Source organism: Saccopteryx bilineata, chromosome 3, assembly GCF_036850765.1.
Source record: "Saccopteryx bilineata isolate mSacBil1 chromosome 3, mSacBil1_pri_phased_curated, whole genome shotgun sequence".
Taxonomy (NCBI): Eukaryota; Metazoa; Chordata; class Mammalia; order Chiroptera; family Emballonuridae; genus Saccopteryx; species Saccopteryx bilineata.
This window is the reverse complement of record NC_089492.1, coordinates 169,320,149-169,342,565: the sequence shown is the minus strand read 5'-3', so window position 1 is coordinate 169,342,565 and position 22,417 is coordinate 169,320,149. Positions and strand designations below refer to the sequence as shown.

Below are 22,417 nucleotides of genomic sequence, written 5' to 3'. Positions count from 1 at the left end.
AAAAAGAGCTTTTCAAAATCCTAAAGACAATCAATTCTTAAAATTGTTAGAATCTGAGAATAAATAAATATAAAGAGATCTTTACATCTACTGCAAACAAATGCCTTGCTCCCAGACCCTTAGTTTCCTACCCAGACCCTAACCCTCAACCAGGGCAACATGTGAATTCTCCATTGGCTGTTTTCTAGGTGATGTAAGCAAGCCCAGCAGGGGAAGTAGATTCGGTGCAGCCTCCCAGGAGCACAATCATTCAGGATGCCAAAGCTGGCAGCAGGGGGAGAGCAGCCACGCAGTGACCTTCCCATCCCTTTGCTGCTGTCCTGGCCTTCTGAGCCTGAGGAATGACAGATGGCCTGGTAACTCTGGTAACTGCCTCTTGATTTCATCTAAGAACGGCGCAAAACTAAGAACAAGTCTGTTTTTTCACCCCCCCCCAAATAAGCAATCAAATCTTTTGGCTCCTGAGACAAAATTGAGAGGTCAAAAACCATGCAGAATTCTATTCCTATCAACAGAATGCTCTCCAACAGCCCTTACTGCTGGAGCTAAAACAAGAAACAGCAGCTGCAAATTCTCCCTCCTAGGTACCACCAATGCCATCCACCTGTGCAGGGTTAGCAAGGGCATATTCCTAGGTTGCCAGCTGCACAACGTCCTCTACTCAGTATGCCCCAGCTGCAGCAGAGGTGGCTGCCGCAAGAAACAGCACACAAGTGTCAATGAGAGGCCAATATGGGAAAGGGCTGAGAGAGTTTGCATTTGTTCTGAACACTCACCATCTGGTTTTCATTTCACTTGAACACACAGGTTTTGCATAATTATTTCTAAAGGAGTCCTGAAATTCACTTTTCCAACATTGCCTGATTTTTCAGGCAAGGAAATATCTTGTGTGTACAACTCAACAAAAGTGGAATACAGAAGTTGTGTGTGTTTTATAGCTATGCTCACAGCTATGGATGACAAGAAATACACCAAAGCATAAACAATAGTTATTTTAAGGTGAAAGTATAATAATTCAACTATCTTTTTAATATTTTCTTATGTTTCACACTTTTTAAAAGAAACAGGGATCTATATATTGCACACTCAAAGCCAAAGCTTAGATGAAGCAAGCCTCCAGAGAAGACACCAGCAGTGGCCAGTCAAGGCAGCACAGGCTCAAGCGAGGAAAGAAACCCAATTCTCAGGACTTCCAAATGCTTCACAAAATTCCAAAAGATTACAGTTAAAATGACACCTATACGTCTGCCAGTAAAAAAGTCAGGAATGTGTTACCAAATATTGAAAACTAGGCTCCAGCCATGCCACTGCCCAGTGCAGTGCCGGGGACATGCGCGGCAGGGGAGCCGCAGCTTAATGGGAAGGAGCCACTGATCATTCCATTCACAGAGGGCACATCATACATAACTTAACTTTTGTATTTAAATCACAGTAAGTTCCCATAGAGTTTGCTGCTCCTTCACCACTTAATCTTAAAATAATATTTAACTGGAAACCATCTAATTTCCCACTGAGCTGTACACTGGGTCATTTTAACACAACCCAACAGTCCATATCACAGTATGTTACAAGAATCTTTGGCCGGTGCCAAGCATTGGTAATTTTTCATTATAAAGTCTCCTCTTTGGCAAAGAAAAGAGAGTAATCACCTCATAAAATGTCACACCTGCAATTATCTGTGTAAAGCTCTATAGGTTGTCCTGTGGTCCAGAGACAACCATGCTTTCTAATTCTTACTGGAGATAAGCACATTATTAGAGATCAATGAGAGAATAAGGCAATGGAGGAGACCTGACTACTCAACTGTACACGTGAGATCAATTCAGCCATTACTTCCCTTGATAGACCCCAGATTTGGGAAAACAGCTGTGTTAGGCTGGCTCACCTGCACTTTGCATGATTAGCGCATGAGCACGTGACAGAGCCATGTGTGCTGAGCCTATGTGAGGCTACAGGTGCTTGCCCTTAGGACAGATTGCTTGTCTACCGCTGAGGGGGCGGTTTTCCTGTTTGCTAGCCCACTGGCATGAGAAGCAGTGTTCCCCTGCCTATTTACCTATCCACTGTTATGAAACTCTAATAAACCAGAATGCTCCAGTGCTTTCCGGTTCCATAGTTCCTCGGCGGTCTGCCCAAATCCAATTTGAACCTGTCTGCCCTAACAAAAGGCCACTGGCATTACACATGCACACACAGGGAAATAGACACTTACTTTTTATCTGAGTTCATTTCTCCTTTTTCCCATCTAAAGCTACACAGTAAATCCTCATGGGACCATTCTAAGAACTATTTTTTGCTACTAAATTTTGCCAACAATCTGCTCAGTGTTCTAGCAGATGTTTCTGTTTTCAAAGCTCTGGGAACTTGGCTAGATCTGTTTTCTTTCCTCATGTTAAAAATAAAAGAAATGGCCAAAATATAGCCTAATACCCTCGAGAAGCTTTTCCCCACCCACACTCCTCAATCTCCCTATTTATGTGACCTCTTGATCACTTCCACGAAAGAAGATGTTTCCAATTATGGTCCATTATGGTGCAAAGCATGACATCACTCAGATGTGTGTTTCTATTTTAGTTGTTGTTTTTTAAAGAAAATGCTACTGATCGCTGAGTTACTTGGAGATCATCTGAAACAACTTAAGTCAACTACTATGCTGGACCTTATGAACCCACAATATCACAGGAGGGCAACTGGTTGAAGAACAACTCTCCAAACAGAACAATGTTCTTCCATTGTGGACAGCAGAGCAGGGGGATCCTTGTCTTTTATCTAACAATTTCTTTAAGTACATTTGTGACCCAATCTTACCTCAGTAACATCCATAACTTTGATGGCTGCCAGCTGACCTGTTTTAACATGTCGACCCTGAAAAACAGAAAAAAGAAAGAAAATTGGCAACACTGTTTTTGCACAATCACTATAACATAACAAGTGAAGCTTCAACAATCATGTCTTCTATAGTTTTCCCTTCAAAAAATGATGATGAAATAGCCCATGCTTTCCAATAGAATATGGTTTGGGATACCAATGAACCACACCTTGTACACAAAACAATTAGAAACAAATAAATTTTGATAAATTGCCCCTTTCTTTCCAAGGTTAAACTTATGTATATCACGTCTCAAGCAACTTAAATGTTTCCTTCTATACATCAGGTTAAGCACTTTCTTTCCTAATATTCCACATGAAGGAAATGACAAAAATAGAGAAACAACAACAAAACCGCCTCTAGATGTTTACTGTCAAAAATAAGTAATAATCATTTCCCTAGCTGGAGCTCCCAATACCCATTATTTGATTTTACAAGAGTTATACTGAGTCTTCTTTGAAACTTTCTAGTAGTTCCGATGTAGAAAGGTTGGAAAATAATTATCCAGACAGAGTGTATAAGAGATGGGAATGGGGGACGGGGTAAGGGGAGAAGGAAAGGTAAGGGGATGGAGAGGGGGCAGAAGAGGAGACGGTGACAGCGGAATTAAGAGGCAAGGGGAAAGATAAAGAGCGCACTAAGATTTTTTTTACAGCTATAATTCCTGATCTAGAACCTAAAATTTGTTATTCACTTATACTACAAGGTATTTCAAACGTGATGTCATCCGCAGCTCCCCCGGATGTGGCTTTCTGTATCTAACCACTGTCAGTCTTGCTTTTCTCCATCCACTCTGCTATGGACGCTCTGCTCAACAGTTTATAGCAGAGTAACAAACAGCTAACCATATAACCTGAGCACCATCTACTTAAGGACATTGTGAAAAACGGTCCTTCTGCCATAAATGTAAAGCACAATGCCCCATGTTCCTCAAGAGCTGGCCACTCCTGCAGCCCCAAAATGGAGCATTATAAACTTCATAACTTGAAGTCTGAAGTGCATTCTCTCTGGATTCTGGGAAGTTTAAGCAGGAACTCAATTACAATTTGGCAAAAAAAACAACCCTGTGAAAATGACACTATTAAAATTATGTCTCAGTTATATGTGGTCATGGTGGGATGGAGTCCAGCAATGGCCCAGCAGTTCATAAGCAGAACCTGTGCAACAACTTAATATACAGGAAACCAGGACAATCACAATTCCAGCTGTCCCCTCCCTATAGACATCGCTTTTTCCACTGTCCTTGTGAACAGCCCTACTTGTCTTCTGCAGTGTGGCCATGTGAGTGTGGGCACAATGTGCAGTTCGGACAATCTGAAGTTCTGCTTCTGAGGCAGGCAGGGAGATCCCACATGGTGCGTGTAACGGAGCTCTGCCTTTTTGCCCCACCCCCCAGCCTTCTCCCAGCTATCACTCCACAGGCAGGCTCTTCCAGCCTGCTCAGCCTCACAGACCTTAGCTGACACTTCCGCTGCTGCCTCAGAGGACCCCATTATCACACCTTGTCTACCACCCCATGCAACAGTCATCTGGCACTATTCCTGCATTCAGGGTTGGGTAACCCACGATCCTGAAAGAAAATGTTATCCTGCCTGTATCTTGCAAGGAAAGATGAGAAAGCCTCTGATATCCACAAAAGCTCCATCTCTGAAATGTGCAGAGTGGAATACAGCTCCATGCCAGGAAGGTAGGAACTTATGAAGACTATATGGGATCCTGTATTTCTGGTACTTACTAACACTGTTTACAACCTGTCTGTCCAAGATTCAGTACTGATAGTGTCCCCCTCTGAATCACTCATTTAAAATTTCTACCTATGGCCTGACCAGGCAGTGGCACAGTGGATACAGCATCGGACTGGGATGCAGAGGACCCAGGTTCGAGACCCCGCGGTTGCCAGCTTGAGCACGGGCTCATCTGGTTTGAGCAAAAGCTCAAAATAAAATTTTCTACCTATGTAGAAATAGGCTCTGTAACAGCCTTTAGCTTTGTAATCACGGCACTGTTGTAGGCATCAGCACAGGGACAACTAAGCTTCTACTTCATGTCCTGGGCATGGGCAGGATCCTGCAGCTCCAGGCCCGCTGTCCAGAGCACAGGCTAGGCAAGACTGTATCCATACATGGTACCTGAGGGCTGGCACGACAAAGCTCAGTGTACCTCAGGCTCCTGTATGTCTAGGAGGGTAGAAGTGGTGCCCACTTTACATGTTTATTGTTAGGAATAACTGAGGAGCAAAGAACAGTGAGTGCACAGCACAACCGCGATAACAAATTACAACTAAATGTCGTTTGTCTCAATGATGATAGAAAATGAAGTTATTAGCATAGTATCAGGCAAGTCCCATAAGCACCTATCATGGCAATATAATCATGAAACCAAATCATGATCCCCTTGAATCCAAGAAGAAAATGTAGAACTTAAGTAATCCTCTAGTATCTTCTACATAGGAAACTCGAAAACAATTTCCTGAGCATCCAGTCAGCCCTCAAATCTGCAAACACACATCTGTTACGCTTTGTGCAGTGGCATGACCTCGAAATTACTAAAGCAAATTTTTCGCCGACAAACCCAGAGAAATGTTAGGAGAGTTGCCCTGACTTTCTGTCTTTTCAAGAAAGGTGAACAATACTGTGTTGGAAATGAGATGTGGGGGAGAGGTGGGTCTTCTGAGTGATATGGTAACACTTAAGATCCTTATGGATCAGGAAAATGCACTAGTCTATGGGAAAAAATCCCTCCAAATGTTTCTATAATAGTGGCATCTTCCTTTCTTCCCATCTACACCTACACTCGGGACTGCAGGTCTATCTGTAAGACTTGGCAGTCTGGCAGTGGCTGAAAGCTGAGAGTTGTGTGGATTCACTCAGTGTTTGTTTTACACAGAATATTGGTTTCCCCTCCGGAGGGATTACAGACTCATAGCCTAACAACTAATCAATTATTTTGTGTCAGACCAAGTAAGGTACAGTCTTGATTAACAAATATGAGGTCTTCCAAAATTAGGTCCATTTTAAATTGAAATCTGAATCAGGAAACTGTCTAACAATTCTGTGTCCTTCCTTTTTAAGTAACAAGACAAAGCACAGGGAGAAAGGAATCTGGGATTCTGGCATTCTGGGCTCTCGTTCCTCCACTACCACTTCATTGCTGTATTTCCTTGGGAACGTTGCTTACGTTTTATGCGCTTCCCAAAGTCACTGCAGAGTCCAATGCAGGCTGTAATAAGTGCACAGTATATACAGAAAGCCCTGGCCGTCACACCTGGTAGATGCTCAGTTGAAAGTCTTCGCTCCCTCCAGAGGCTGGTGCTGATTCCCTGCCCTTTCTTATTAATGCAACTTGCCACTACCTCAAACCTTGTCAATTAAGTCCATTCTTCACCTTCAAAAGGCCTGGCCAATAGTGGGGAGGCAATGGGGTGCAACAGCAACATACTTCTCTCTCTCTTCTCTCTACACACACACACACACACACACACACACACACAAGAAAACCTCTAAATCTGAATCTAACAAAAGTCATACTTATCTGCTGAGATGGGTCACCATATGTAAAGGAATCAAAATGGCCAGCAAAACAGGCAGAGGAGAAAAACTCAAGCTAGGACTTAGTGTACTGAGTGTAAATATGTATGTAATCACGTGCAAGGAGTTTATATGAAGGAATTTTTTTTTTTTTTTGTATTTTTCTGAAGCTGGAAACGGGGAGAGACAGTCAGACAGACTCCCGCATGCGCCCGACCGGGATCCACCCGGCACGCCCACCAGGGGCGATGCTCTGCCCACCAGGGGGTGATGCTCTGCCCCTCGGGGCGTCGCTCTGCGGCGACCAGAGCCACTCTAGCGTCTGGGGCAGAAGCCAAGGAGCCATCCCCAGCGCCCGGGCCATCTTTGCTCCAATGGAGCCTTGGCTGCGGGAGGGGAAGAGAGAGACAGAGAGGAAGGAGGGTGGGGGTGGAGAAGCAGATGGGCGCCTCTCCTATGTGCCCTGGCCGGGAATCGAACCCGGGTCCCCCGCACTCCAGGCCGATGCTCTACCGCTGAGCCAACCGGCCAGGGCTATATGAAGGATTTTTTGAAACGATAAACGTGTGTTACTTACACAACACCACCCAAGAGATAATATACCATGGCCCCTCTCAGCGTGGGCCTCAACCTGACACTAGATCCAGGAGGTTGTATCGCTGAAACTCCTGGCCTGAGAATGGAGAAATTACAAACTTACTATTAACAGGAACTTTCTTTCCATGGAATCATCTATTCTTAAATATACTAGTAATATTTACTTGGTCAGTATTAAATATGCATACCTAACATCCATGTGTGAACTTGGCTCATCTGTCCTACTGGTCTACATTTCTTGAACATAAGGTGTCCCATTTGGGGTCATAAAACACCAGTGGGAAGATAGTAAAAGCCATGGCTTGCTTTACTGATGAAATACCAGGTCAACATTAATGCAATAATGAAACATCTGATGATGAAAAGCCTCCCAATACTATTCTCAGCTTTTTCCCAATAGATCCTAAAAATTCTATAAGGGCAAAAAAGTAGGTCATTATCCTGTTCTACTTTTACCTGCCCAAGGTACAATGGCAGCAGGACCCCCTTTCTATAACGATTCTATAAAATACAAGACTATTCCTACCAATTTGTCAAATTCCTGCTATTGAAGTTTTTGTTTTTAAAGAAAGAGCTTAAATTATTTCCCCTCAAAGAGTTGACATATAGCAAGATCTAGAATTAAAATTGTTACTGCAGGCCTGACCTGTGGTGGCGCAGTGGATAAAGCGTCAACCTGGAAATGCTGAGGTCGCCGGTTCGAAACCCTGGGTTTGCCTGGTCAAGGCACATATGGGAGTTGATGCTTCCAGCTCCTCCCCCCTGTCTCTCTCCTCTCCTCTCTCTGTCTCCCTCTCTCTCCTCTCTAAAATGAATAAAAAAAAAAAAGTAAAATAAAATTGTTACTGCAATCAGCACTATTTCACACAAAGTTAGACTGCCCCATACTAACCAGAATTGCCTCCTCCAGTAGAGCAACCTTCATGCACTTGATTCATTTTTTGTCTTTAAATGAGGAAAATGCATGGTTCCTTTTTTTAAAAGGAAAACTCAAACTATTCTTGGCAGACATCCAACCTAAGAAAAACGTTCTAATTTTCAAAACTCCTTCACTATTCTAACAGTCAAAATTGCCAACTTGTATTTGCAAATATGCATTAAATTTAGAACACATGTTCCCAAGGGGGAACAATATCATTCCACATGATTATAAAATGCAGGGCACTGTGGCAGCCCATCTTTCGGCCTCTCATGAAGTCTGTCCCCAACCCTAGAGAGAGGAACCTAGCAGAAGAAAGAGAAGTCAAGGGAAGTTTTTAAATCCTAAGAGAAAAAAAGATGGTGATGCTCTCTTCCATTTCCCTAAATGTTCTGCCACCACCAAACACTAGGCAAATAACTCATGCTGCATAATCTTTACCTGGATCCAGTAACTCCATTAAAATACCTGTATATCTGAAGGCCCTGGCCAGTTGGCTCAGCGGTAGAGCATCAGCCCGGCATGTGTAAGTTTTTGTTTTTAAAGAAAGAGCTTAAATTATTTCCCCTCAAAGAGTTGACATATAGCAAGATCTAGAATTAAAATTCACTGCCCAGGTTCGATTCCCAGCCAGGGCACAGAGGAGAAGTGCCCATCTGCTTTACCACCCTGCCCCCTCTCCTTTCTCTTTATCTCTCTCTTCCCCTCCTGTAGTCAGGCTCCAATGAAGCAAAAGTTGGCCCAGGCACTGAGGATGGTCCCATGGCGTCCACCTCAGGTGCTAGAATGGCTCCAGTCACAATGGAGCAGTTGCCCAGATAGGCAGAGCATCACCCCCTAGTGGGCATGCCAGGTGGATCCCGGTTGGGCACATGCAGGAATGTGTCTGTCTACCTCCCATTTCTCACTTCGGAAAAATACAAAAAAAAAAAAACCCAAAACAAACAAAAAAATAAAATATATCTGATGATGTACTTTATGCTCACGGGAGAAACATTCAGGTTGTCTCATTCACAAGAGAGAACTTAGAGGGGACGCAAACCCATTACATAAATGAAAGATAGGACCCTTCACGAGGGTTGCAGTCCTAAGTGGTCATGGTACTGTCCAACACCAACTATCCCACCAAAAAGTTTCTCCACTCACCCTCCAAACTTCCTGCACATACTCTTATTATTTATTACATGAGACCATCCCTTCACGCCCTATAAAGGGAGTGCCCTGCAACTTAACAGCACCTTTTCTATTCCCAATGCTTATAACTTAAATCTCTCTCACCTTTCCCTGCAGAATCATATATTTTCGCACTCATTCAGCCTCAGAGAGTGAACAGAATACTAGAGAAAATTCTATCAAGTTGACGACACTATGTAAGGTAAGTAAACACAATTTAGGTTAACAAATACTTTATTCCCTCAACAACCTGGAGGGATGCGTGCACACTTACAGCCTGAACTCTAGCAAGCACGCATGTGAGACCCGGCAGCATTCCAGTCCTCAAGAGAGAGCTGTGAGAACAGGACACAGGCTCCATGATGTACCCACACTGAGACACTTGGTGGACAAAGCACTTTGTATGTATTTTCATTTATTCCTCACATAACCCAACATACGTATCATTATCCTCATTTTACAGATAGAGAAAACTGAAATCTCAAAAGGGTTTAGTTCAAGATCTACACCTAGACTTGTTCCCTTATGCCAGGCTGTGGACTTTAAAATAGAAATGGCCGCAGTTGTCCTATTAACCCAACTTACAGAGGGTCTGCCAAGTATACTCTTCCACAGCATAAATATTTAAGTGACTATAATCAAACATGGCAATACAGCAACCAATAAAAAAAATTACTTTCAATCTCTGGACTTCTCTTTTCCTGTGATAAATCATAAAAAGTCAATTAAAGAACACCCCCACTGACCAGTGGTGATGCAGTGGATAGAGTATCAACGTGGGACACTGAAATCCCAGGTTCAAAACCCCAAGGTCACCAGCTTGAGCGCGGAAACATCAGGCTTGAACGCAGCTCAACAACTTGACCATAGGGTCGCCAGCCTGGGCATGGGATCACCGACATGAACCCATGGTCGCTGCTGGCTTGAAACCCAAGGTCACTGGCTTGAGCAAGAGATTGCTGGCTCAGCTGAAGTCCCCCCAGTGAAAGTACATATGAGAAAGCAGTCAATGAACAACTAAGGCACCCCAACAAAGAACTGATGCTTCTCATCTCTCTCCCTTCCTGTCTCTCACTCACCAAAAAACAAAAAAAACAAACAAAAAAAACCCAAAGAAATTCCTTACAGAATCTGAAGACGCAGGTGAACATATTCAGAGCTCTTATTCCTGGCACTCCGAAACTGATAATGGGCCTTTGTTTGTTCCTTTACCTTTTCATAAATTTCTTCAACATATATTGAACATCAGAATGCTTTTTTTCTTTCTGCTGAGTTTAATCTGAAACAAAAACTTTAGAGTAACTGCCTGGAATTGGTTTTCTATTTGCTTAATACCAAAATGAACCAATGCAAATTTCAGTAAGCTCAGAGTGACTACATCTCATCAGTACTGAGGACATATCCCTCACTGCCTTTCAGGAGCTTATCATTTAGAGGGGTTTAAAAAAATTCTCAAAAAGAAAGCTAACATGGTGACAGAGAACACTGTACCCCATAGCAGAAACACTTAGGAAACAGGACACATTTCAGTTTCCTAGAATTGCTCTGCTTTGCCGTGATGCAAACATCATCATGAGTCTAGTGGTGTAGAAGGCATTGGGGTCTCTAAGGATTACCATGCAAATCTTGAAGATGATCAAAGGACAGGATATGGATCCCATCAGATTTGAGCTGCAAATAACCCTTACTGAACGCCAGAATGGGACAGGTATGCAGTTACCCACAGGCCGGGGGGGGGGGGGGGGGGGGGTCCACGATTCAACCAGGACTAGAAGCTATGTCACAAAATTGCTTCCCCTCTCTCCAGACATGGAAAGACAAAAGCAGTTTGTCATACACTGCACCTGATCAAGGAGGTGCCAGCCTCCCCCTAAATCGGAAGAGGGCCTTCCATCATGATGCGTCCTGTGCACCAGCTGCAGGAGGTGCAACGACCTGATTGCTCCTCATTCCATCCAACCTGGAAGCTTTGTTCCTTGATTTTAATTATGTTTAGTGCTGTTTTGTTACTTTAGAGATGCAATATTTTGGAAATAAGAGGTTGACTGTGGGAAGAGAGGTGTCAACTTTTTCTATTTAGGAAATGAAGTTCAGCTTCTCACTTTCACCTGTGATGTGCAGACTTCCAGACCCTACACCAGACAAAATATGAGACTTCTGTAAGGCTGCGGGGGGGGGGGGGGGGGGTGTCAAACAGCAAGCTAAGTTCCAATTAGGTTGAGCTATATCACTGTGGCAAAAATCACCTTTACGTCGAGAGGTGGAAACAACATGGCTGAACATATAAATGAACAGGTGCAAGGGAACAACTACGGTGACAAGAGCTCGTAATTCCTTTAGGGGAGTCTGGATGGGCAGCGGTTCACATGGGAAGAAAAGACAGCTGCTTCACCTGGGGAAGCTGCATGAAGAAAACGGTGCCTTTTCCAAGAGAGGAAGCAGCCCTGAGGTGTGGTACACGTGGGAGCCAGTGCCTGCACTTCAGTACTAGTGTGAAGAATTATGTTTTAAGAGGGGGAGTAGCAAATTTAAAAGCACCAGTAGTCAAGGTTCCAGAAATGATAAGAAAGGACAAAAATTAGCATATCCATTCCTACATTAACAGTAAGAGAAAAGGCACTGGGGCAAGTCTTCATATCAAAGCATCTAAAACAATGGAGATTCGGCCCTGGCCGGTTGGTTCAGTGGTAGAGCGTTGGCCTGGTGTGCAGGAGTCCCAGGTTCGATTCCCGGCCAGGGCACACAGGAGAAGCGCCCATCTGTTTCTCCACCTCCCCCTTCCTCTCGGTCTCTCTCTTCCCCTCCCGCAGCCAAGGCTCCACTGGAGCAAAGTTGGCCCAGGTGCTGAGGATGGCTCTATGGCCTCTGCCTCAGGCACTAGAATGGCTCTGGTTGCAACAGAGCAACGCCCCAGATGGGCAGAGCATCGCCCCCCTGGTGGGTGTGCCCGGTGGATCCGGGTTGGGCGCATGCGGGAGTCTGTCTAACTGCCTCTCCATTTCCAACTTCAGAAAAATACAAAAAAATAAAATAAAATAAAATAAAAAATAAATAAAATAAAACAATGGAGATTCACCTTGGCCAGATGGTTCCATAGGTTAGAGCTCCAGCCTAAAGCACAGAGGTTGCTGGTTCAATCCCCACCCAGTCAGGGCACATACAGAAGCAGATTCATGTACCTGTCTCTCTCTCTCTCTTTCCCTTTTTCTCTCACTAAATCAATCAAAATATTTTTTAGACATGGAGATTTCAAATAGCACATAATACACATTTGCCACTAGGTTTTCTTGTACTCATTTGAAAAACCCTACTGCTTCTGAATTCGGCAACTGTACTTTAAAGTAACAAGAGAACATTTAATAGCATGAAAAACTCCCAATCCCTTTTATAGTCATACAATATTCAACAGCAAAATATCAATAATTAGCCTACTTGGTTCTGCCGGACCTGAAATTCAATGATGGGACTGTCACCATACTTTAAAAAACTGTACTCATAAAGGGAACATTGGATAAAAGATAACTGACCCATGCAGACACACACAACCCATAAATCACACACTCCCTACTAAGTGCACTCACAGCAAGAGTTGCACATAGAACATTACTTTCAAATGTGTTCACTATCTGAAGCTACTAAAAACAGTAAATTAATCTTCCCATTTTTCTATATTATCAATATTTTTGATTAAAATTTGTTATTTTTAAAGGAGAAAGAGAATAAACTTTTATTATTAGTTCATTTCACACATTAAAATACTGTGGGTCACAAGGTGTTTCCCTCTAGTGTGAAATACCTTCAAAAGGATATTATGGTTATACAAACTATCACAAAATAATGTCTATTCATTCAAATTTCAAACAAAATATATAACTGGCATCGTTCTCCAAACCCAATATAAATTAATACCACTTATAACTACTATTACATATTGATATGTTTTCTTACTTAAAACCAAGTCATATTGTGGGAGACTACAAGCTGGCAAAGTCTTTGCAGTTTAAGGCTTAGCCAAAGGTTAAGCTTTCTCCCCACATCTTCGTATTGGCTATGAAGCTGAGTTATCTGTCCTCGTCCCATCCCCCTATCTCACTTGCTTAAGTTGCTAGAGGCAATTTACATGCCCTTCTTCTCACTCTTTGTTCTGATATTGGTTGATTTCAGTTATGCATGGTAGCGAGATTCCTGTTTATGCCTCAGATATGTGACTTTGTCTTGGAGACTTCCTTATTTATATAATAAAGCGGGGGGGGGGGGGGGGGGGCGCCGGACTTTGCTTTGCTAGGGCTTGCCATCAGCTTGCAGAGGCCTCCTGACCCCATCATTTTTTCTCTCTTGAGTTTATTTCTTCATTCTACACTGTTCTCACTCAGGAACTGGAATTACTAGCTGTGTGGTCCGCGGCAGGTAGCACCCAAACAGGAACCTGAGGAAGAGAAAACTAAAAGCAGGTGATGGAACTCCCCAAGTGTGCACACTGAGCAAAGTTTTCGGGGAAGGTATAGTCGGGAGTAATAAATTATGGGGCAATTAGGGTCAAAAGTAGGAGACCTTTTTCTTTTTGTACAAATGTTTTTATTTGAGGAGTAGCTGTTGTCTGAGAAGTATCAAAGTAAGCTAGAAACAGAGGGATGTAAATATGAAAAGACCTTAGAGACCGAGAATGACTTGGGAGATAATGAGGGTGTCATGGCTATGGCCTCCTTAACCTTGGTGCCTCCACCACCCTCTGCTCCTTCCTAAGCTTATCGGGTTGCTCCCAGGGTCTTTGTCTCAGACCCGTGGAGGGCCCTGTTCCAACAAGCTTTAAATCAGGCTCAAGATATAGGGAATTACATCAGAATATGCACTAATATTGGGCCTTCATACATGCAAGGTCTGGCTATTGCTGCAGCGCTTTAGGAGAGGACTCTAGGACAATACCTTGATAAACGGCACAACAAATGAAGGAAGGGAGGTCAGGGAAGTACTTCTAGCAGTAAATTTTGTTTTCAGTACAAGGGTTTAGCGCATTTTGCTAAAAATTGCCCTATTGTCTCCGAATATCAGTCTCAGCCTCCCCATGAGGGGCAGCCAGCTCCTAAAACTCCGAATCTCTGCCCACTTGCAGGAAAGGGAAACATTAGGTGAATGAATGTAAATCTAAATATATTGCCCAAGGGCAGGTGATTCAGGGAAACGGACAACGGGGACCTCTCCAGCCCTATCAAACAGTTGGGGCAATGTCACTGTTTCCTCAGCAAATTCTAATTCCAGCAGGTCAAACTTCACCCAATTATCCCAAGCAACGGCAGGGTGGCTGCTCCTAGTTCTCTCTGGCTGCTTAGTCAGCCGCTCAGCTGAAATTGAGGTAGAGGAGAAATCTCAGCATAGTGAACCTGAACTACAAGTCACAGCAACTACGGAATTTGAGAATGAATAGGAGGAGACTTGGGTAAAGTTACAGCTTTTCCTATTATTGTCTGATTTTCTTTAACGCTTTTAGCTCCAATCCTCTGAACTATCATTTTATTTCTTTCCTATTCTTTGCCTGGAAATTTAGGCAGGGAACCCCTGGTGAATCTGACTACAAAATTTCCCAAGCAGCTGCCGAAAGAAAATTTTCTTAAAGAAATTTTATTTAGTCCCATCCTTCAGTGCCTGTCAGGAAATGCCTTGAGATCAGGCAGGTATCTTTCTGGTCTGGTTATGCTCTGAAATCCCAGGTTTCTCTCTGGTTTGTCTAATTCTAGTTTCTGTTTAGTTTTTGTCTTATATTGTCCAAAATGTGTCTCCTTTAAAGGCCTAAATTAAGTTCTTACCTGCAAAAATTAGAAATGCTGGCTCATATTTAAAAAGTAGTTTCATTCCTACATTTTTGCTTTAAAATTGGAATATATAAGAAGTGCTCATTTAAATTTGTGTTTTGTGAAGTGTGTTTTGTGCTGTCTTCAGAGTTGGGAGCCAAATAACAACTTAGGTATTAAGATTAATCAATTTATGTGTTATACTTGTGTTTCTGTACTGTAATTGTCTTGTTTATGTGTAAAACTGTACTCAGGTCTGTGAAACAAAGGAATTGAGCAAAATTAGTAAGTTATTTCAAAAATCTGTCTCAAGCTGCTTTAGGCAGTTAGAAAAGTAATATAAAAATGCTAATTCTGCTTGTCAGGCCACATCCTGCAAAAGAAACCCCGAAAAAATCGGAAATTTGGCTCCTCTAATGCCCTGAAATGGAATTAACAATACAAGGGCATAAATTCAGAGGACTCTTAGATACAGGAGCTGATGTATCTGTAATTGCTAAGCAACACTGGCTTTCTTTATGGTGCACTCATTAAGCCAGTGGTTCTCAACCTTTCTAATGCCGTGACCCCGTAATACAGTTCCTCATGTTGCAGTGACCCCAAACCAAAAAATAATTTTGGTGGCTACTTCATAACTGTAATTTTGCTACAGTTATGATTTGGAATGTAAATACCTGACATGCATTATGTATTTTACGATGGCTTTAGGCGACCCCGCCGGGGTCGCAACCCACAGGTTGAGAACCGCTGCATTAAGCAGTCACAGAGCTGCAAGACTTAGGGCAAAGTAAATTTCCCTAACAAAGCTTTAAACTTCTTTACAATGGGAAAATAAAGAAGGTCATACTGGATTTTTTCAGTTTTATGTGCTCTCTAAATTGCCTGTTAATCTATGGAATAAAAATGTTTTTAAAAATATGGTATAAAGCCAGTGGCTGCAGCCATCATCACAGTCTCCTGGCCCATGCAGGCTCGCATTAGATTCGGATAGACGGTCAAGAAACAATGAAGCCAAGAACTGGTGGGCCATCACCTTCAATCCTAGCTTGCACCCGGCAGGCAAATAAAAACACACACTGGGCTCCAAAACCCACTCATTCAGTGCTCACAAAGCTACTGACTTATCCGAGTTTCCTAGAATCAAGGGTTTCTAGCTCACCCGAATTATTCACCTCTGTTCCCCATCTCATTCCTTCTCCCTACACAAACTCTGCACAAACTGGCTTCTCACTCAGCACTCCACCATCTTGGCTGCTTCTCCTCTCCTCCACATGGCCTTTCTCTGCTCTCCTCTCTCCTCTCTGCTCTAATGCAGAGCAAGCTCCTGGTCCGCCCCACTTTATACTGTAGAAATCAAAAACTTTAATCCAATATACAAAATAGGGAAGTCTCTAATACAAAGTCACTTATCTGAGGCATGATGGATTCAATCTGAGGATTGTACCACCCCACATCAAAAAGGGTGGGAAAGGCTTAGTCCTAAAACCAAGCCCCAGGCTACAAGGATCCTGCCTGCCCACAGCCCGCCCCCAACATACATTAGTATCACCTGGGCGACGGGCTTCCAAGTGGGCAGTGTCATCTTTAACAAAGTGAGACTATATTTTACCTGCCCAACATATGGGAATGTTACTTGTAAGCATTTACTACATTTTGTCAGACTTTTGGAATTGACCTCAGGACAGGTATTCCTTACCATTCTCAGGGCCAAGACATTGTAAAGCATGCCCATCAAACGCTTGAAGGTCAATTAGAAAAAATAAAAAAAGAGGGAGTTATGCCCTGGAACTCCTGCAAATCTTCTTTATCACGCTCTTTTTACTTTAAAAAATTTTTGAATACTGGTGTACAGGGCCATTCAGTGGCTTAGAGACTCTAAAATCCAACAAGGAAGACCTTCCCTGAGTGTGATGGAAGGACCCACTCACAGAAATCTGGTAAGGGCCAGACCCTGTCCTGTTCTCTTGTGGGACCGAGGATATGTGTGTTTTTCCTAGTCTGCTAAGGCTCCTTGGTGGGTTCCTGAAAGTCTGGCAAGACACCATGAGTCAGGAAAAGAGACTCACCCATAACAGCAATTATATAAGGCTTATTTTACTTCTAAAAATTTCTTAACATTTCCTGCTCAGGACTTACTGCAGCTGACAACCATTTTACATCAGCCAAGCAACAGCCTAAGTCTCTCATATTATACCGGAATATGTTAACTGGCCCTAAGTGGCAAAATTCAATCAAATTACTAACTTGGGGACAAGACTATATGTTCCAGTTTTGTCAACAACAGGTTCTCTTTACATGCCGGCAAGAAACAAGGAAGGTGAAGCCTCGCTGTAAGGCCAGTAGCCGCGGCCATCACAGCCGCCTGGCTCATGCAGGTTTCTATTTAATTCGGACAGACGGTAATGAATGAATGAAGCAAAGAAATGATGTGCCATTTCCTTTATTCTAGACTCATATTGGCTAATGAGTAAAAACAAACACATGGAGCACCAAAACCCATTCAGATTCTCCTGTTCCACAACCAGGAGAATCTTTTCATTCTTTTCCTAGAATCAAAGGCTCAACAGTCTCACTCAGTCCCCTCTGCACACCTCCATTTTGGCTGCCTCTTCCTCTGCAACAATGTGGTCTCTCCTCCTAAAATGGCCTCCTAGCTCCTCCTTTTAATACTTTTCAGTGGGACAATCCCTCTTCCAGTATACATTAGCATAACCAAGCCCCTTCCAAAGCATGAAGGTAATCAGCCACCCCACGTGGGCAGCGCCTTTTTTTTTTTTTTTTTTTTTTGGTATTTTTCTGAAGCTGGAAACGGGGAGAGACAGTCAGACAGACTCCCGCATGCGCCCGACCGGATCCACCCAGCACGCAAACCAGGGGGCGACGCCCTGCCCACCAGGGTGCGATGCTCTGCCCCTCTGGCGTCACTCTGTTGTGACCAGAGCCACTCCAGCACCTGGGGCAGAGGCCAAGGAGCCATCCCCAGCGCCCGGGCCATCTTTGCTCCAATGGAGCCTCGCTGCGGGAGGGGAAGAGAGAGACAGAGAGGAAGGAGAGGGGAGGGGTGGAGAAGCAGATGGGTGCTTCTCCTGTGTGCCCCGGCTGGGAATCAAACCCGGGACTTCTGCACACCAGGCCGACGCTCTACCACTGAGCCAACCGGCCAGGGAGGCAGCGCCATTTTTAATAAAAGTTAGCAAAACCAAGTAACACAAATTCTACAAACTTATTTGCCCAACACTCATCATGGATTGACAGCCCCTAGAAAGCAACCTGGTTCCAGAAATCCAGAATGCCCATATGCTTAAGGCAAAAGCTTAATGTGCTGGAAACAGTGGTCATGGGACTTGAAAACCAGCCAGAGAGTGAGAGTATGACAACAGTTCCAGTGTCATGGGGACTTTTTCTGAGTGTGACTCCTGCTCCTTGTGACAATTCTCAGTAAGACTGAAGTGGGGTTGGATTGCACCTGCAGGGTATGGGAAATGGTGATGGTGTCAGCATGGACTTGGTAAACATATTAAGGACTTTCAACACAGCAAAAACTCTATTATAAATCCTGCTGAATTTGCTTAATCTAAAAAGCTTTAATCCCTTTAATGTATTAAGACACATATCTTGGTATCTGCTAGCATTGGCTATACTAATTTTGTGTTTATTCGGTATTTTTCCAGTCTGCCTCCAAATTGAAATCTGGGAATCCGGGAAATCAGACAAGCACAAATCTCAGCACATAAACTAAAATTAAGGTTTAGCCAAAGGTTAAGCTCTTTCCCCACACCTCCATATTGGCTATGAAGCTGAGTATTTGTCCTCGGCCCATACCCCCCCACACACACCTCGCTTGCTTAAGTTGCACTCTTTGTTCTGATATTGGCTGATTTCAGTTATGCATGGTGGGGGATTCCTGTTTACACCTCAGATGTGTGACTTTATATCGGAAACTTCCCTATTTGCATATGGCTCTGCACTATATAATGAAGCAGTCAGGGGGCTTTGCTTTGCTCTGGCTTGCCATCAGCTTGCAGAGGCCTCCCAATCCCATTCTTTTTTCTCTTTGAGTTTATTTCTTAATTCTGCACCATTCTCACTCAGGACCAGGACAATTACTAGACATGCTGGTCCACAGCAACATATACTACATGTTTTATTTTAATTATTACAAGATTAATGATCTATGTTTATCTGGAATATAATTCACAATCTGAATTCCTCTCTGGCCTTCCTTAGAAACATGTAGAATGACCACAGGTCGCTACTCCAAAGCAAGGTAGCCTGTCTACACACACACACACACACACACACACACACACACACACATGCACGCACACAGTTTCACAGTTTTAACAAAGAGGAAGAAAGAATCAGGTAAAGGAGCTGAGTCTCACAACCAACCAGGTGAGGAATCCAGTGTTACATATAGCAGCACAGCAACATAACCAACAGGGGCTGAACAGCCCCAACCACTGTGAAATCAGTGGACAGAGCACTGGACCCCACAGGTCTCTAGGAGGCATTACATACAGAATGAGGAGCTTGACTATCCATTCACCCAGAACATAAGATGACACAATTCTGCAATTCCCCTCTTCCTTCTCCCATTACTAGTCCCCTCCAACCATGTGACTTCACAGTGCACCTGATTTTCAGAATTACACACATGGTATCATTTCAATGTTAAAATATAACTTGAAGCATCACTGAGGCAGTCAAACTGAACTCTTCCCACTGGCTCAGAGGAAGAGAGTTGAAAAGTTTCAAACACAAATCAAAAGGCAAGAGATTAAGTGATATAAGAGATGCTGATTCCATTCTGGGCTCCTGATCCACCCACAGTCATCACCCTACTCATCACCAACCCAACATTCAATTATGGTTTCTAAATTGTTCCTTTTTCTCAGCATTTCAAGAAGTTGACTCTAAAATAACACTGCCCTTGAACCTGGGTATATTTATAGCATTTATATAGTCAAACTGTAAGCAGCTTTGTGGCTCCCTGAACGATTTCTGTATCTGGTTTCTGAACCTAGCCGCTGTGAGTCCTTGGCACTATAACTGGGCAGAGGCGTGACCCCTCCCTGGAATGTGGTCTATGAAGCAGCACAGTCGTCCTTACTTAACATTGTCGATAAATTTGTGACTTTTAAGTGAAAGAACATGTAACAAGACCAGTTTTACCATACGTGAACTGATATAAATGAGAGCAAAGTTTCTAGAGCAGGGGTCTCCAAACTTTTTACACAGGGGGCCAGTTCACTGTCCCTCAGACCGTTGGGAGGGCCACCATATACAGTGCTCCTCTCACTGACCACCAATAAAAGAGGTGCCCCTTCCGGAAGTGCGGCGGGGAGCGGGGGTGGATAAATGGCCTCAGGGGGCCGCATGCAGCCCATGGGCCATAGTTTGGGGACATCTGTTCTAGAGCATCTCATTAATGTTATACCAAAACGATGTTATTCAAGAAAATGCTGTTATGTTTTCTTTTCAGTTTTCAAAGTCTGTATACCACTCTGCATTTGCCTCTGTTGAATGTTCACAAGAGAGTTCATTCAATACTCATAGTTCCCCTATCCCTATTTTAGATAAAAGAGAAAACTCATCTTTAGAATTTCCCTTTGAGGTCCCACTTGATAGTACCCCTTTCCAGAATGATGTATCCACACCATAAAGTTCTCTCTCTCTCTCTCTACACACACACACACACACACACACACACACACTTTTTTGATAGGCAGGGAGTGAGAAACAGGAACATCAAGTTGCTCCTGTATGTGCCCCAACCACGGGATCAAACTAGCAACCTCTGTGTTCCAGGACAATGCTCCAATTGACTTAACTATCCAGCCAGGGCTTAATTTTTTATTAATTGATAGAGACAGAGAGAGAAAGGGACATAGAGGGGAGGGTGAAGGGAAGCATTCATTTGTTGTTCCACTCAGCTGCACATTCATTGGTTGCTTCCCATGTGTGCCCTGACTGGGAATTGAACCTGCAACCTTACTATTTCAGGACAACAGTCTTAACAGACTGAGACAACCGGCCAGGGCCTCAGGTTTTCAAAATCAAAGCATCCTCATGCAAAATCACACCAAGTTCATCAAAATTTAACCTGGTCAAATGAAAACAAATTATCGATGTCTTAAGAGATATTTCCATGGAAAATAGGAAGAGCTCTTTCCTCAGCATTTGGAAATGGAAATTCTGCCTGACCTGTGGTGGCACAGTGGCTAAAGCATTGACCTGGAACGCTAAGGTCGCTGGTTCAAAACCCTGGGCTTGCCTGGTCAAGGCACATATGGGAGTTGATGCTTCCTGTTCCCCACCTCCCCCACCTCCCCGTATCTCTCTCTCTCCTCTCTAAAATGAATAAATAAAAATCTTAAAAAAAAAAAGAAAGAAAATGGAAATTCTCCTCAAAGTATCTTTTGTCAAAAATCATGACCTATTACAAAGAATCATATTATAAAAACAGATAATTTTCCTCTGTGTTACACATACCATTTCTTTTTCAGTTGCACATGCCCATTTTAGCTTTCTAAGAATAAGAATCATAATGAAAGACTCCGTAAGTAAAGTAAAAGAACAGTTTTATAGCTTTAGGAAGGCTTACGTAAACCTGGTGGGGTTGTAAAGTTAGTGTTCTGACCACTCTTAAGGAGGCCTGAGCAAAGATCACATTACGTAACTAAGTGACTAGGCAAAGTGAAGTGGTGATTAAATATAAGCTTCCCTCTCCTTTCCCGCTCGCTCCTTTCTACCAATAAACCTCCTCTCTGCCCAACAAAGGAAAGGATGAAAAAGACACACCCACTGTGTGTTCACTCTTTCAACAAATACTTGTAATAGATATTTATTTATTTTTGGACCTGGCACATACTAGTGTGCAAATACTTTTACAGGTAATGCAGGAAGTCCTCACAAATAAGAAAACCATACCTATTTTATAGAAAGGAAGTGACAGTTCCATGAGTTTAGAAAACTAGCCCAAGGTCACACAGCTAGCAAGGAGAGAGATGAAATTCTCACTCAGGGATCCCTGCATTTCCTCAGAGGCCACAGCAACTTAAGGTTCAGGTCTGCACTCCAGAACCTGCTCACACCCCAGTCAGTGACTGACAACCGCGAGCGGGTGGAAGTCAGGATATAGATGATGGTGAGGCAGAAGCATCCGAGGCCAGGCAGGGGTTGCTATGCCCTTCTGAATGGGTACATGCTGTTGTGCCTGGACCTCAGGCAGAGGATGCTTCCAGTGAGCTATTTTATAAAAGCCCTTTTTTCTCAGCTTTTCTTAACTGTACATCTACTTTTCAGTCAACCCAACTGGTTCCACAGCCTCAGATGTTCAATCAAGGTACTTGGAGAAACCTGACATTTGCCAAGTGACTACCCCACTAACCCTCCTATCCAGTGCCCACCCTGCAGAACTCCTGAAACATTACTGCGATCTGGGCAAATCCTAGGGCCATAAAAGGGCAAGACTCAGAAACTGATGCAAGGAAGAAAGAACCATGATTTCACAACTCCCTGGGAGAAACCAATGGGGAGGAGG

General features: G+C 43.4%; 1 protein-coding gene across 43 annotated transcripts in view; it reads right to left on the bottom strand.

Annotated features, from left to right (window-relative positions):
* The window catches only part of MAP4K4 (mitogen-activated protein kinase kinase kinase kinase 4), a 243,480-nt gene that overhangs the window by 135,380 nt on the left and 85,683 nt on the right, over positions 1–22,417 (bottom strand). For all 43 annotated transcript variants that reach the window (XM_066268242.1, XM_066268236.1, XM_066268235.1 and 40 more), the window contains exon 3: positions 2,809–2,865. In XM_066268242.1, coding sequence (XP_066124339.1) covers positions 2,809–2,865 — 57 coding nt within the window. The remainder of the gene's footprint in view (positions 1–2,808; positions 2,866–22,417) is intronic.